Genomic DNA, 17,015 nt, shown 5'->3' with positions numbered 1-17,015 from the left:
ACACCTGTTCATCTGGCATTACATGCTAATTAAAGTATTATGTATAGTATGTTTATAAGAATTTGAGAATTGTACAGACGAGTCTTAATTCTAAAGTTTTCTTGGTTTCGGATTGGCACCTCAATCTTTTAGGTTTGCAAGTTTTTTTTCAGTTCTGTGGTTTACAAATCAAATGATGCTTAACACATGAAAACATTCTGTTCTCTTAATTGTCTACGGGTTCTAAGAGTATCTAGGACAGAGAAAGTTAATTAGAATGAGTAGTTGCACCTTTGTTGCTTGTTTGAATACACACCAAAGGTGTGCCAAAGTTCTGCAGGTGAAAACTGAATCTGCCCACTCTGTTCAATTTGCCCAGATGGCTCTTCAAACCATGTGTATAACTATCAGCCATGTGACCACCCTCGCCAGCCCTGCGACAGCTCCTGTCCCTGTGTCATCGCTCAAAACTTCTGTGAGAAATTCTGCCAGTGTAGCTCCGAATGTGAGTACTGCAAAGACTGCGTAGCTAAACAGCTCTAATTGTACAGCCTAGGGTATGGAATACAGCAGGGAAAAGACAATTCTGAGATTAAATACTGTTCCTTTTCTTTTTAATCTATAAAAAAAAAATTGTTTGTGTGTGTGTATGTATATATAAAATATTCTTTATTTTTATTACTTTACAAGATACGAGACTAGGATGTGTGAACTATGCATCAGCTGCAAAGTCACTTATAAGAACATCTCACCCGAAAGACAGAGCACAAGGAGGTTAAGTTGGGGTCACACAATGAGTTAGTGGCTGAGCTGGGATTTGAATCGGGTACCTCCTGGTTACAAGCCTGTTTCTTTAACCTCTGGAACACAGCTTCCTATTAGGCCATTTCTGTAGGTTGTTTGAAGGTTTTTTTGGAAAGGTTTTATTTTTTTTATTTTATTTATTTTTTTTACTGCTACTTTGCAATGCCAGAAAGAAAAGGTTGACTCTGATAACCTAGATTTGGACACTGTTGTTGGTCTGCTGTCTCCCAGGTCAGAACAGGTTTCCTGGCTGCCGCTGCAAGGCTCAGTGCAATACAAAGCAGTGCCCCTGCTACCTGGCTGTGCGGGAGTGTGACCCAGACCTTTGCCTAACGTGCGGAGCAGCTGAGCACTGGGACAGCAAGAATGTCTCCTGCAAGAACTGTAGCATTCAGAGAGGGGCTAAAAAGGTGTGTGTGGTGGAGTAACTTTGCAGGGGCCATTTCTTATGTAGAATTTTACAATTCTAGTAACGTGTGTGTGTTATTCTGTAAGAATGAGCAATAGTTCATTAATTTTGTTCTTTTCATTTCCGGCTCAGCACTTGCTGCTTGCCCCATCGGATGTTGCAGGATGGGGCATTTTTATCAAAGAGTCAGTGCAGAAGAATGAGTTCATCTCAGAGTACTGTGGAGAGGTTAGTTGAACAATTTTGCTGCTTTACCATGATGAATTATTTTAAAATAATGTGTAGGTGTGTGTTTCTTACAATATGTTTAAGCATTCACCTGAAAACAGTACAAAAAAATATATACTCGTGATGCATTATCTATGTTTATGTATTAATGAAACCTGGCCAAAGAATTTACACTTCAACCCGAACTCGGGCCATGTTCTCAACCCCACACCAGCAGCTGTTCAAGAGGTAGACACAAGCAATGTAAAGCTCATCTGAAGTGGATGGCACTGCGGTAACATTCATCTCCAATACTAAGCTGTAGAATCGGAGTTCCACAAAAAATGTTTGTGGTGCAAAAAAAAAAAAATATATATATATATATATATATATATATTATTAATTTCATGAGTTGCCTTGCAGACCATAATAACCTACAGTTCAAAGCTGTTTGGTGTATTTTTGACTTTAGATGGAAAATGTCTGAAATGATGCGTCTACTGTTCATTGTTGATTTTTGCATGTGTTTTTTTTATTGTATATTTATCAAAATCATCTGTATTCAGTTTTTTTTATTACCATAAACACTAAAGATATCTAAAATACTTGCTGCTCTTCCTATTTTGCATTTATAGCAGTTGGCAGGTCTGATATACTTTTATATTGTTTATTCTAAACAATACTGTAGCCACTATTAAAAAGGCAAGAAATGTAAAAACATTTCTTTTTAAACAGGTCCGACATTACAATTTTCCCTTTCACACAAATTTTTACAAGTTAAAACCTATAAACCAAGTACAGGGGTAACAAGTCTGTTTGCAGCCCCCCACCAAAGCTGCAACTACAAAATGAAATCGGTAACATGAAAGAGTAAATAAAATATAAACTTGTGAGATACATCTCCAGATTCTGATACTTTAGAAATAACCCTTTGTGGTCTGAGGTCTCTAGTCGTTTTTTTTTTGGTAAAAGCAGAGAAAACATTTCAATGGCCGAGTGAGACTGATAGGAGCCGAATGAAGAGGGGGAAGAACAAGGGGTGTATCTGATAGCCCCATGCACCACAGAGATAACACAGACATGAACAAAGAAACTTTCCTAAAGTGTTAACTGAAGTACTGTACAGAATTACCAGAACTGCAATTCTGAGGCCTATGTAACAAATGGAAGTGTAAAACAGTCTGGGTTTATGACATCTGTTAGCTACACTTACTTTATGGAGGGCATACTGTAAGCCTTTGATTTAAATACATTCTGTATTTACTGCTTTGTTACACTTTACGATATTATCCTTGACTATTTATGGTGTATGTTCAACCGTATACAGCACACATACCTTTTAATAAAAGTATAGATGAAAATCTTAATTTTTTTTTTTTTTCTTTTACCCCAGATCATCTCCCAGGATGAAGCAGACAGGCGGGGAAAAGTATATGACAAGTACATGTGCAGCTTCTTATTCAACTTGAACAATGGTACTTTTTTAATTTGCAAAATACTGAGATTTAAAGTGTCTTTGTGTTTTAGTGGCTACCTCTAATCGAGTTGAGAGAGTGTATTTCTTGCATGCTCTTTGCTTTGTCTGTGTGTCATAGAAAAAGTGCAAGAGAAAGTACACTCGGCTTGATTCGAGGTAGTCACCATTCATTTATGAACATGTAAGTCATTAAATCCAAAATAAAAAAATAAAAAAATAAATAAATTAAACATGATATTGACACAATTAATCTGTATTTATAGCACCTGTTGTGGTTTAAGCTTTTAGGTTACTCTGACATTAACATTCACAGTACGAGATCTGCACTCGGTGAAATTGTAAGTGTAGTTACTGCGAATAGGTTCCAATGGGGACGCGACTCATTATAATTGTTTTATAGACCAGGTTTCATTTTAAGTGAACTAACTTGGATCTGTTATTCGTTGCAGATTTTGTTGTGGATGCAACACGCAAGGGTAACAAGATACGATTTGCCAACCATTCTGTTAACCCCAACTGCTATGCAAAAGGTAAGTGTGTGATTTAAGAGTTGGAAATAGATTACAGGAAAAACCTTTTTCTTGTGTTTTTTTACAATACAATTTTTCCCTTTCTGTATGTATGTATGAAATAATGATATTTTTGTTTCTCTCGTTCAGTTATGATGGTTAATGGAGATCACAGAATAGGTATATTTGCGAAAAGAGCAATCCAGACTGGTGAAGAACTCTTCTTTGACTACAGGTATATATAAATGATTATTATTCTCTCCCTTCCTCTGCCTAAACCCTATTTTAACGGTATTACCTATAATAGGTCACTTGAACTTATAGATTTTATAACAAACTTAAAAATGAGCTTGAGCCATTTGACTTTATAAAACATGTGTGTAAAAGGTAACATTGTGACCTAAATCAGATTGTTGTGTAGTTTCATAGTGTAAAATCAATCTATTTTAAGTAGATTCAGCTCTCATTTTATCAGTTCCCAAATATTTATAGCAGTACAATGTATTAATAAATTAATTCAGCTTTGTGGTAAGGAGAACTTGTATATGTTTGTAAATGTGCTGTTGCATCTCTTGCTATTGCTAATATCTTGTAAATCATTTAATCTGGCAACCTCATAGTTTCAGTGTTATTGAAATTCCTTAGGCAAAAACCTAACGCCATTCTTCACTCTTACCTATGACTTAAGATGGCTATCATATTGGTCACGGTTTCTAGAACATAAAGACCTGACAATTCAAGGTATTGCCTTCATACTCTGAACACTGGTGTATTCTGTGATTCCTTAGGTCAAGTTTGATTGTGAGTGTCTTACAAGAGAATATATACCTTTCCTGATGCTTCACAAAGCTCCCATGATTCTCTCACTATTACAGGTGGTGTCCAGTGAACATTAACCATTTCAGTACAACATTGTTTTTAACATGGATTCATCAGTAATACCATCCTTCACATTTCAATTTTGCTTCATGTTTACAAACCATTTGATCTTATCTGACATGCCACATAAGAGTGTGCGAACAGGGATGCTTTATTTTTGTTCACACACTTCTAGTTACAACTATGGAGAGAGGCACATAATTGAGCCATGGTGCTTGGAAGCTGTGTGTATCGAAAGATCACAGAATATAGAAACATGATTGCTTTGTGTTTTTTATAGGTACAGCCAGGCTGATGCTCTTAAGTATGTGGGTATCGAAAGAGAAATGGAGATTCCGTGAATGCATCTACCTCCTTGTGAACAAATGCCTTATGCTCTTCAGGAATTTTTAGTACCATGTGCAGTTTAAAAAAAGGTATTTGATGCAGCCAGACTTGTACGGTTTTGCAAGTATCTGCTCTGATATTAATTTATAACAGTGACTTTGAAATCAGCTTTTTACTGCCTTTTTTCCATCCCCAAAACACCTGCAAGTTTTTGTATCAAATAATCGTTTTTTTGTTCAATACAGTACACCAATGAGCTATAATTATGGAACAGTTTAATAAGAAATAAAGGATGATAATGAATACTTTCCTTCTACATTTTTTTTTAACAGTGTGTCGTCTGCATACTTTTTCAAATATACAAACAAAAAATGAAAAAAAAAAAATACAAAACCATCTACATTGCACATTTAAAACTCAGTATGTAGTGAACTTAAGTTTATAACAAAGCAAAGAAGACTGGCATCTTCAGCCTCCTCCAGTTCAATATCTTCTAGCAGCAGCCCATTTGAGCTTCCATGTTCTAAACACTGCATTACACCTGGCTATTTGAAATGTTGATCATCCAAAGATTACAGTTCACCTCTTACTGGTTTCTGGCTCCCCACCAGCCAGTGCTGGTTGATTGTTGATTGCACAGTAATAATAATAAACTGTAGCTATGTGAAAGGCAGAATAGGGGAGCAAAATCACCTTCTACCTGTGTGCACTTTGTGGAAGGATTTCTCAGTTCTCAAACTTTAACTAGGCATTCCAGTATACAAATAATATACCAATACCTTGTATTAATACTTGAACATGAATAAAGCTAAATAGTGGACCACATACAGCATACCCCATATCATTTTCTTTTACCCAACCATTTATTATCTTTACTTCTATTACTAACAAATACAATTTTCCAAAAAACTAAAATATTTGAGGGTTATCGAGTTTTTCCACTACATCTTTTAATCTCTCCAAAAAATATTTTTGAAGATAATAATAAAGCAAAGAGAAATGGTAAAAGTATGGATTGCTGACTTATCGGATGACATGAGTAGATCGACCTATTGAATGACACGAATAAGGTTGAGTGAGATAATCAAAACCAACAAGCTTTATATCCCATTAAATGCTGGGGAGATGATGTGTATACATTGAATCCTGTTTCTTTAGGAAATCAATGTGAAGAATATTCTTGTAGTTTCAGTAAGTTTTGTGAACAACAATAGTGAGAGATACCAAAATGGAGCTCTGCCAGGAACGCAAGACTAAACTTTTGGAAAGTTCAAGGCCTGTGTGACAGACTGCGGCTCCTCACTGACTCCTCGGGTGCTTGTGCATTTTTGCTACCCGCTGTGTTTGGTTGCTGAGAAAAACAGCTGGGGATTGTCCAGTTGTGGATCTCTAACCAGCAAGGTGGCAGTGTCATGGTGGAGCCACCGACTAAAAAGGAAACCACTGACCCATCCCCAGCCTGCTGAGATCCACAACAACACTGTTCATGCCATGGAGCAGGACTTTTGCGGTGAGCAAGACGAAAGAATAAAAACATTCTGTTTGTCTGACAACTGCATGGGGAGCTGAAGTCCGTGCTGAATAATTTTTCTGTAGGGACAGGGACTAGAGTTTGGGATTTTTAGATCCCAACAAACCTATAGGAGTTGTGTCAATGTGACCTCCTTTTATAGCAGGATCAGCTCACCGCTGCGTTCACAGCACCTTTTATAGCAGGATCAGCTCACTGCTGCGTTCACAGCACCTTTTATATTAGGAGCAGCTCACTGCTGTGTTCACGGCATTGTTTTGTGTTTGGTTTCTTTTTCACATTCGGTGAATATTATCTGCTCATACCCTACCATTGCTGATAGTCACAAGGCTTGTGTGCTGTCAAGGTAAATCCTGGGCATCTGTGTTACATTTCAACATCAGTTATTGTCTCTTACTGTCTTATGGCGGTTGCACCCACACACCCCTATCACAGCCTGTCACTCAGTGGTGTTATTTCAGGTTTCATATAGACATCCCTGAGCCCATTGCAGCAACATGCGTTGAACAGCAGGCTTCAAACTCACCAGATGTTTTGCTGCACAATTAAGAAAAGGTACTGTGTTATTTTTTCAGCATTAAAATGGATATCTTCATATCTCTTATAAAAATAAAAGGGGGTCAAGAAGAGCTACTTCCTTGTAGTAACCCCTGGGCAATGTCTCTGACAGCAAAAGGCTCTTCAAATCGAACTTACCATGCAATGCTTAAGCAAAGCAATGTTGGGCTTGGTTAGTATTTGGATGGGAGGACCACCTGGGAATACTGAGTGCTGTAGGCTGCATGTTAAGCTCATACGAATATATAAAATTATATATATATATATATATAATATATATATATATATTATATATATATATATATATATATATATATATATATATATATATATATATATAAAAAAAAAAAAATACCACTGAAAACTGAGCACCTCCAGAGGTAGCTTAAAAATAAATGCCTGCTGTATGTCACTAAAAATAACTCAGCCCTGCATGTTTGTGTGGGAGTCTTACAAACAAGCCTGCTACTTAAAACACAGATAGCCCTTCAATGAAATATATTCCAAAATAAGTGAAGCATTTCAGTTTATGTTGCTGTATTTTACATCTGGGACATTTCTTAATTATAGATTCATAGAGATACATGGATACACCTAATCCTTTCTCTGCCACTCTATACAAAGATTAAAAAAAATAGACTTGTCATTTAAATGATACCATATCACCCATCTATGGAAAAATCAATTCAGATTTCTGTCCAGGCCATTAGTTGTCTCACTGAAATCCTATCTGCAATGTTTTTGTTCTTCTTTTTTTCAGAGCAGAGGATGGAGTTTACAACAGTGAATCTCCCCAATACATTTGTCTTTTTTAAATGATATTTTACCAGCCTGGTCCAGGTCTTTGACAGCTTGTGCTGCCAGGGACTATTTCAGTTAGTAATGATTCTTTCGTTGTAGACAATTAAGAAAAGTATTGGTATAAAAAGTATTGGTATTCTTCGTTAAGAAAAACAAAATGTTGGATATACAGTATTTACATGCACACTGTTATATATTGAGATTCTCATTAAAACAAACCATGGGATTTTATTTACAATTGTTCAGGGAGGAAAATGACATGTTACTTTATTCAATTTTTTTTAACCTCCATTAGCCCTTCTGCTGTTTCTTTAATCGTGCCCTACATAGCTTTTCACATTTATAGGTATAGCAAATAAATAATGCTTCTACACAGGCCTTTAACAGGCAGAGAACAAACCCTCAATCTATCATGCCATAAAACAACACTGAAGTACTGGGTCAGGTTCAGCTATAGAAAAAAAAAAAAAAAAAAAAAAAAAAAAAAAACATCAATCTCTTATATTACTAATGATTATAAAATGCATTACAAAAAATAAAAAAAAATAACTGCTTTCCTCAAGATTGGCTTGCTGGTTTTTCATTTACTCCCAAAACTTAATAACCTATTCCTGATTTCTACCAAGAAAGATCATTAACATGCAATTTCACTATTTTTGGTGAAAAAAAAAAAAAAAAAAAAAAATCTGTTTTATTTCCCTTTCACAAAAAGGGTCCATAAAGCTGGAAATAAAACTGTTATTTATATATTTCTAAAGCAATAGCCACAAAAGATTTTGCTGACAATGTCTTTAGACTACTCTGATTTATTGCTTTACCCAACAGCAACACATGCAGGTCAAGGTAATGCTAAAGAGCACAATTGGTGAAATGATTCTCTAGATAAATAAAAAAAATGACTTTAAATGCAATGTAAAACCCTAAATCAAGCAACCTCTAGTTTCACCAGAACCCTTTTCATGAAGGGTGTAATTACAAGTTACGCCAGCTGATGGCAGTATAAATTAAAGCATTTTAACAAAACATCCTTTTTACTCCGATTAGTTTCAAATTACCAGTTATCAAGACCGTTTAAAAAGAATATGTCTGAGGTACCTTCAGCACCTTAAATCTTGAAGAATTTCACAACTTTCCTGAATGAGAATAAAGTAGTTTGAATGACACCCTTTTCATTGTGGTAATATGTTGGTTTATTTCATTTCACTATAGTACAGAATGTGCAAATTTTTCAAAGACAATGCAGCGAGATACCAATGATGTTAGTGTCAAGAGAAATATTGGTTTTAAACAAGGTCTGGTAATAAAATAAGGTCCTACAGCCTTTGCAATATTGTTTTTTTTTTTCTAGGACAGGCTCCAAACCTTGACAAACAAATGGAATATCTGCACCAAGTACTCCAGATGAGATGCATAATTGGTGATTTACGCATTGAAAAAATACGAATTACCCACGATATCTAAATGTGATGCATATCAAATACACATAGCAATTTTGCTGCACACATTAGTTATTTAGTTCACACATTATCAAGCTTCTTGTACTTCTTTGGTTCCTGATGTCACAATGGTCAACTGTGAATAGACTGCAGAGAATGGGTCATAGGAATGCCGGGGCAGCTTATTTATTGTACCCAGACTGGGAATTGCCAGAAAAACAGGGTTGAATCTACTCACTTGCAATGCGTGTTTGTGACTGGTGAATAAGTGACCGGATTTTGATTTTGGATTCTGGGTTTCTCGGCATCATCTTAGTGCCTCTCAACCTAACCTACCAACGTACCTATCTGTCCACAGATTTTTGGAAGGCAATTCTCTATAACAAATACAAGGATGTGTTATATTGCAATACTAAGATGATTAATAAGAATTCAGCATTATCGTTTCTTTATAAATATATAGCATGTGCATGCAGGCCTTTTGGTATCTGCAGCGCTGGAAATAAAATGTTCTGCTGTCTTTGTAAAACCAGATTTCATACAGTAGTTCATAATAACATTAGTTACATTTTAAGGCTGCATTAGTGCATACCCCATAAGTTAGCATTAACATATGTACAGTAGTTAATATGCACAGTAGTTACTGGAAGTACTCATGACTTAAAAGTAATGTTGCATTTTACTCTAAATTTCTCAATGACTCAAACTCTTATTTGTCTGCACCACTTAACTAATAATCATTTGCAATCATATGCCATTTAACTAATTCCCATAGATCCTAGCAACAGTCATATAATACTTATTTATTACTCCAACCTCACAAGCAAAATAAAACAAATGTGACTTGGGATGGCTCCTTAACTTTTTAGGACCCAACTTTACCATGTCACTGTGTCACCCCCTTCTGCCAATGAGAGACTACAGTAATCGCTAAAAATAAAAGTAGCAGTTTATAAAACTGGTTGCAAAGAACATATCAACTTTGTTAAGATTCAGTTAGACAGCTTTCAAAATGTTTTTTTTTTTTTTTTTTTCTTCTGCTTTAAAAGAGCATGGATGACTTATTCTACGGAAAACCCTGCTGAAATATTCTAACAAGAAAAGACGCACACGTTCACCTATTAAACCACGAGGGCCAGAGTCTCAAAGCTTTTTACTTGTCATCAGCACATTTTGTACTTTCCAAAAAAACATTAATAACAATTTGGAGTAAAGAGCTTTGGGAATCTAGCCATGAATATAAATAAGTTGGCTAGATGCTTGCTTTTAAATTACTTTTTAAAAAATATTTTATTATTATGAAATAAAAGTATATGCAAAAGATTTATGATTTCAAACCATATTCTTTAATATACGACATATCATACAGATGTGACTTTTTTATACTTCAAATGGCTTAACCAGGAAATACAATTTATGTTGTTCTCTGTACATCTCCATGTGAACAGTTCCATACAGTATATAATACATGAATTTGAAAGTCCTTTTCAATTTGGATGTGAGTATTTTTTAGAACCAAAGAACACTTTTGTCACAACAGTAAAGGTGCAAAGATGAAAGGAAACAGCCTAATCTTACTTAAATTCCCTTTTTACTGTAAAGTAACTTATTTTAACCAGACCTGTGGTAAACAAACAGATGCACCAAAGTGCTTATCCAAAAAGAACTTTTTTTTTTGTGGGGGGTCAGCAAAAATCTCCTATATGCGACATAAGAAAGTCAGACGCAACGCATACAGAAACCTTGAATTTTTATTTAATCACACATTTAAAAAAATGAACCACACTATACACATGGTTTTCTTATAGCAGGTAACAATGCAGATTACACATTTCTAAGGATCCATTTAGACTCTCTATTATGCTCTTTGAAAGTGTTGCCAACATTTCATTCATAAATTAATGTGGTTTTTTTTTAATGTATTTATTTTTTAAAATGCAACCGCTGCTAAAAGCAATGGTTTCATACTTTGTAATTTTTTTTTATAGCGGTTTATCTTACTTTTTCTTAAATGCACATAGGCAGTAGCATGCAAACTCCAATGCAGAAGGTTTTGATTCTGTTTGCTAGGTAAGGGTAGAGGTCTGTGTCCATATTTACATATTAAAATGTAGATATTGATCCTGAGCAGTTCAGATGTGAATTTTAGGACACTGGCTGGAGGCTTTCCCAGTCTCAGAGATTAAAGAGAGGTCCAGCTTAGCAGCAGCAGGATAGCTGCAGTGGAGATTCAGAATTTATTCCGGTTCTGTGCTCACGTTCCTAACAACATTGGCCGAGTGTCAAAAGGAATGAAGTTTATTACTCAGACACTTGGGGGGAGGGGGACGACAAAAAAACAAACAAAAAAAAAAAAATAAAAAAAACAACAAAAAACAAACAAAAAAAAAAAAACAACATTTAAGCCAAGTAGCTGTAAGTATCCTTTTCCCCGTCGACACGTTCCAAGTATTCCTTCTCTATCAGTATGTCGATGCATTTCTGAAAGAAGGTAGCAATGAATGACGTATGATACTAACAATGGCACTGATACCGCATTTACAAATGTACACATTATTGACACAGAGAATGTTATGGCTAAGGCTCCCATTTCCCCTCAAAACAATATCTGCACCTGTATTCCTATCACACTCTAAATTATAGGTTCAAATCAAATCCCTTGTGTGAGGTTTATTATGGAACAAGCAATACAAAAAGTGTTGAATCTGAAAGAAAAAAATTGAAAGATGTGTGTGTGTGTGTTATATATATATATATATTATATATATATATATATATCATATATGATATATATATATATATAATATAGATATATATATGGATACACACATGTATAAATAAACTAGAAGATTGTGGCTCTATATGAAGGTTTTAAAATATGATAATTCTTAAGTAAATTTTAATGTGGTCACCTGGCACAGCCAGTCTTGAACTGTTAAGCTCTCCAACTCTGTTCTGTCTTTACAGCTAATAAGATTTTAGTTTGACTCACCTTTATCACAGGAACCCTGGGTTTAAATCTGGAGGACAGCTGGTTTAGTACTTCTGCAAGAAGTTGCTGGTGTTTTAAAACTTTCCTCATCTTCATGATCCTCACAATAGCAGCCTGCAGATTAAAAGCACCCACCTTTAACACCCGAATGTTCTTGCCATTCACTCCTTTGCAGGATGAAATTAGCTTCAATACAGTTACATCTCCACCACACAGTCCGACAAAGTTATTACAGAATGGAATCCATCTATTCTGTTGGTCACTGTTCCTATGTACAACGGGCTGTCTTTCTGTTTGGCAATTAAAAGGTTTGTTTGTTCATATCAATATATAGATCTGAGAATTACACAAAATGCATATGTGACTAAAACAAACATATAACTAAAACAGATGCAAGATGTATTATAAGAGGATAACCAAAGGCTTTAATTTCTTTAAGTACATTCTTCAAGTGAACTTTATTTCACACTTCTGAAACCTGTGGCAAACACAATTTTCCAACAGCTGCTCTATTAATGCAATTTCATTGCCCTACTCAATGTGTATATTTAACTCAGAACTTAGGTAGCTTAGCTACTCTAAACAAATCTCGTCACACACTCAGCTTCAAGTTACAAGTTAATTATGTGCGTCGGGTTGTAAGTATAGCAATAAGACGTGAATTTTTACAAATCCTTAACTGCAATTTAATTCTGGGCCCATAAACAGTCTGCTTTTGTTTTCTAGTTTATGAACAAGACAAACTCATGTTGAGAAGTCTTGATTTAGTCTTGTTTAGGAGATTTTTTCCTAATGATAAGGATCAGTCTCCGACTGGTACCACATACAGATATTGTATCCAACACATTGCATAACTTTTGATTGGCCATCTGCTTTGCTCACCTGTATCAGGAGTTTCCTGTCCTCCTCGATGTTCTTGTGAGTAGTTTCCTGCTCCTGTTTCTGTTCAGTTTTCATTGGCACGTTGATGTTGACTCGCAGTTTTTTACTGCAACAAACATGAATTTTCACTTAACACATAATCGCTACTATAATTCGCAAACTATGTAATGCGAGTTTACACATTCTTTACAGGACTGCAAGTGTTCAATGGCATTAAAACATGCATATTTCAATATCCATTCAAAAGAGATTTCAAAGGGGGTCGTTAGTTATTCAACCACATAACTGGTTTGTCCATTCAGACACTAAATTAATACCGCAATAAACAAAACCGGTTACTCTAACTAGAACAAGAAATATGCTTGTTTATAATCCAGAGTACTGTAAAACAAGAAAATGGCATTTTATAAAATCGACCAACTATGCTTCGATATGATAATTTTATCATTTTACTACCACACACTGATGAATACAACGTCAAATGTGTAAATATATTGCCCATGTCTTGTATTTGTACTCATTCCATGCATATCAATTTTGTAAACTCTCTCAGAAAACAACTCTTAGTATAAGCCCATGCCCCTAGTTTCAATTATATCAGATTTTTTTTTAATCAATTCTGCCAATATGCAATGCTTGTGTTTTTGAGAGAAACAAAACTTACTTTTTGTATCCAAGGAAAAGTTTTATTAAAGTGTCAGGCTTAAACTCCACCTCATCAACATTTGCATTTTCATCTTCCAATACCTACGAGTTAAAGATGTGGTAAGATCCCAAACTTTATGCAATAAGAAAAAAATGATGACTCTACAAACAGGTAATCTGAAGATTGGACACACACTATCAAAGATTAAATTTTTTGTTCTAAAAATATTCTGGCAAATGTAATCTTGATGAGTTGGCTAACTTTTGTTTCCTTAGTCTACTGTTCAATGTGTGCCTTAGTGTTCATTTTGGGCTTATTCTGGCTGTTGTGTTTAAATGAAAAGGTTATTACATTTCAAGGTGCTACAAGCCTAAATGACCATTGCAATGTCTGAATTTTTTACTCAGTCGTTCCCTACTGTGATTCCAAAATACAAAAGACAAAAAAAAACTGCTACTTACCAGCAATTTGGACTTCAACAAGATTTGTAAAACTTGAACCAGAATGTCCTGAAAAAATAAACAGCGTAAGAGCAAAAAAAAAAAACTGTTTATCAATTAAAAAACAAACAAACATAATAAACCACCATCAGAAATAGCAGGAAATGTAGCTAATTCAGTGTTATCGCTTTAATTTCTTGCCCACTGCAGAGGCAAAGTGACTTTAAAAAACCACACTGTTTATTTGTATAATGCATTTGCATTTAATTAAAAAAAAAAAAAAAAAAAAAAAAAAAAAAAAATATATATATATATATATATATATATATATATATATATATATATATATATATATATATATATATATACACACACACACACACACACACACACAAATGTAGTAAAAAAAACAAAAAACAAAACATTAAATCTTACATTAAAGGATGAGTTAAAAAACAAATCATAAAATAATTACATCAACCTAAATCAAAATTGAACCCATGAGCCAGAAATTAATAATAACTCATTAACTTGTCCACAAGTCCTCATTACTGACTGCTTAACTGTTTGTTTGTTTTTTTGGCCTTGATACATGTTTTAATATCTTGTCTTAAAACTGAAGCAATGGTTCAGGACAGTGGAAGAGATTAGTCGATTAGTAAGTCATAGAGCCACACAGGACACACACACATTTAGGCTGGGCCAGATTTAACAAGACTGCAAAGCAACAGAAACAGAGGGCAAGCCTTCAATCTCCCAGATGCAGGGTGAACTCTTGTTGAAACACCTCTTATCAGTGATGTAAAAGACCAAGGTCCTCTCACTCACTTTCACCACTGGGTACTTTACCGATTTATGTACTGATTTTGTTAAGATGCCGTCACATTTCATTTAGGAAGTTGTCTCGTAACTATTGTGTCTATAGAAACCTACTATTTTAATCTGCGTGCTGTCTGTCAGTTGCTGTACAGTGTATATGTCTTCTGTGTTGTACTGCAGGAGGATTGCCATCTGGAACGTGGATGCCTGTAGAAACAAGAAGGAAATGTTATTCAGTTAAGACTCATTTACATAAACTCCAGCAAATAGCAACGCAAGAGATGAACAAATACATTTGTATTAGGAAGAAATGTATTTGATTATATTGTCACATTTTTCTACAAAGATTGTCCCCTCTGTGATAATACTATCATAAGTAGTATATACCCGGTTAGGTGGTTTTTTTTTTTTTTTTTTTTTTAAACACCTTCTTTGTAGGTTACATTTTAAAATTCTAGTACAACGTCGCATATCCGACCCCCTACAGACTGGGGTATAGGCAGATATGTGAAAGAGTCGGATTTGCGAACATCTACAGAAAAAGCATTTACAGATCCATAAATAGGTTAGTGAACAAAAACTACACGCAAACTGCTTTAAACAGGGGGACATTTTTTGCTTTAAAAGTAAGGAAATGTAAATGAGATTAATTACACTACAAATATACAAAACAAATGGTAAATGTACAGTAACCTGCAACTGATGGCTTCTTAATTATCTCTAGGCGTCCCTGCCTCCCTGGTTCTGCTTTCTTTACATCTGTCACGGTACTTTGCAGTCTTTCTTGATATTGCCAACAGCCAATAAGCAGCTCAGTTTGAATATTGCTTCGGCTATTTTAAACAAACGGTTGGTAAGCATTGCATTTATGAAGCTTGCTTTGTTTAATTCAAATGCCTTTAAAAGCTACAACACGATGCCAATGTCTGCAAGCATGCACTCCATCATACATATTGCACCAAAAAAAAAAAAAAAAAAAAAAGCTTTCTCCAGTGGCATATTGAAATGTCACTGCTAGACTCAGCTGACTGACACACGCACACAGACCGCAAAGGTGAACGCACCAAAAGGCTGATTTCTTTAATGCTTTCTTTCTGTTTCCATCGTGGAAGCTGCATTTGCTGCCAATGGCATTACTCTACTTTTAATATTTATTAATTTATTTAGCAAGGCGGTTAATTGATCAGGGAGGTTATGTGACGGTTGGATATGCGACGTTCCACTGTATTATTACATATTCACAATACATTTCATCCAGCTGCTTAGTAATTACTTTAATATAACTTCTGTACACTGAAGGAGGCACTGTCTTAAACATTCTAGTTGACTCTTCCTGAAAGTTTTAGCCTAATAAAAATGCTCCACATTCACTCTTTATGTCATTAAGTTACAACAGTAACTACTTCAAGAAATCCATGTTCCTCAAATTGAGCGAGATGTCCCATTTCACAGTGAGAGATGTATGTGGAGAAAGGCAGTAGTGTAAGTTTATCAGCATGCACCCGACGCTTTGAAACTCGCCTGCAAAGTGTACCGATTCTTAAAACAGTTTGTGACCAGCTCTCCTTTGGACAGATGATAGAGCCAGGTTAGCTTGCGTCCACTGTGTCTGCTGGCGTAAAAGGCTGTGAATCTTTGGTAACTCCTCTCCAACTGCAATCACAGACATTAATATTATTAATACCATCAATTCACATCACATTTTATTGCATGGAGGCCTTTAAAGCATCATTCAATTTAAATACATTTGTATTTACTTTAAGCTGTGTACTGGTTTGCCCTTTAAAAGTATTAAGTATGATTTAAAGGTTGTGTTAACAGCAGTTATTACAAAAAATAAACAAAGCTCAATCTTTTATATCTGTATTCATTTAACCAATGACCAAGGTTTATTTTAATGATCTCACTGCTGGCTTAAAATGGTAAATCTGCTTAGCAGGGAACTGCGTTCCACTGAATTTTTATTGTCGTTAATGATCCCAATAAAAACACCCATTATATGTGCTTGTATGGCTCATAGGAAAGGTTACACTAAAAATGTACTAAACTCTAAACATGTTTAGAAGTTCTTTCTAAGTACACAGGCATGTTTTTAAGAAGCCAGTACTTCCTACCTCAGATGGTAAAGCAAATGTGCAGGACTGCTGGAAGGGCCAAGAGCCTGAGCTTAGAACCTGAATACTGAAATCCACTGGAAAAGAAAGACATAAAAAGAGGTAAATGACACCTGTCACTCAAGAATGTTGACAATGCTTTCAGGAAGACATTTCATTTTTCAATTAGTTATGCTTTACATCTGTATGCAACTGTGCAATTGTC

The 17,015-nt window shown here is 35.1% G+C and overlaps 2 protein-coding genes across 5 annotated transcripts in view; one reads left to right on the top strand and one right to left on the bottom strand.

Moving 5' to 3' along the window:
- Window positions 1–4,896, top strand: part of ezh2 (enhancer of zeste 2 polycomb repressive complex 2 subunit) — a 31,368-nt gene extending 26,472 nt beyond the window's left edge. For both annotated transcript variants that reach the window (XM_041244560.1, XM_041244559.1), the window contains exons 14-20: window positions 359–484; window positions 1,015–1,193; window positions 1,325–1,420; window positions 2,793–2,874; window positions 3,326–3,406; window positions 3,536–3,620; window positions 4,545–4,896. In XM_041244560.1, coding sequence (XP_041100494.1) covers window positions 359–484; window positions 1,015–1,193; window positions 1,325–1,420; window positions 2,793–2,874; window positions 3,326–3,406; window positions 3,536–3,620; window positions 4,545–4,605 — 710 coding nt within the window. In that variant the 3' untranslated portion in view covers window positions 4,606–4,896. The remainder of the gene's footprint in view (window positions 1–358; window positions 485–1,014; window positions 1,194–1,324; window positions 1,421–2,792; window positions 2,875–3,325; window positions 3,407–3,535; window positions 3,621–4,544) is intronic.
- Window positions 4,897–10,599: 5,703 nt separating this feature from the next.
- LOC121312791 (cullin-1) overlaps window positions 10,600–17,015 on the bottom strand; it is a 29,433-nt gene continuing 23,017 nt past the window's right edge. For 2 of the 3 annotated variants that reach the window (XM_041244555.1, XM_041244557.1), the window contains exons 14-21: window positions 16,811–16,887; window positions 16,218–16,349; window positions 14,811–14,903; window positions 13,899–13,946; window positions 13,456–13,538; window positions 12,792–12,897; window positions 11,910–12,023; window positions 10,600–11,398 (exon numbers count right to left, since the gene is read on the bottom strand). In XM_041244555.1, coding sequence (XP_041100489.1) covers window positions 11,318–11,398; window positions 11,910–12,023; window positions 12,792–12,897; window positions 13,456–13,538; window positions 13,899–13,946; window positions 14,811–14,903; window positions 16,218–16,349; window positions 16,811–16,887 — 734 coding nt within the window. In that variant the 3' untranslated portion in view covers window positions 10,600–11,317. Of the gene's footprint in view, window positions 11,399–11,909; window positions 12,024–12,791; window positions 12,898–13,455; window positions 13,539–13,898; window positions 13,947–14,810; window positions 14,904–16,217; window positions 16,350–16,810; window positions 16,888–17,015 lie in introns of those variants that run through there. The other variant, XM_041244558.1, reaches the window with a different exon arrangement.

This window comes from Polyodon spathula, chromosome 3, assembly GCF_017654505.1.
Source record: "Polyodon spathula isolate WHYD16114869_AA chromosome 3, ASM1765450v1, whole genome shotgun sequence".
In the NCBI taxonomy this organism is placed as follows: domain Eukaryota; kingdom Metazoa; phylum Chordata; class Actinopteri; order Acipenseriformes; family Polyodontidae; genus Polyodon; species Polyodon spathula.
Note: the sequence above shows the minus strand (reverse complement) of the source record. Positions and strands in the feature narration are given on the sequence as shown.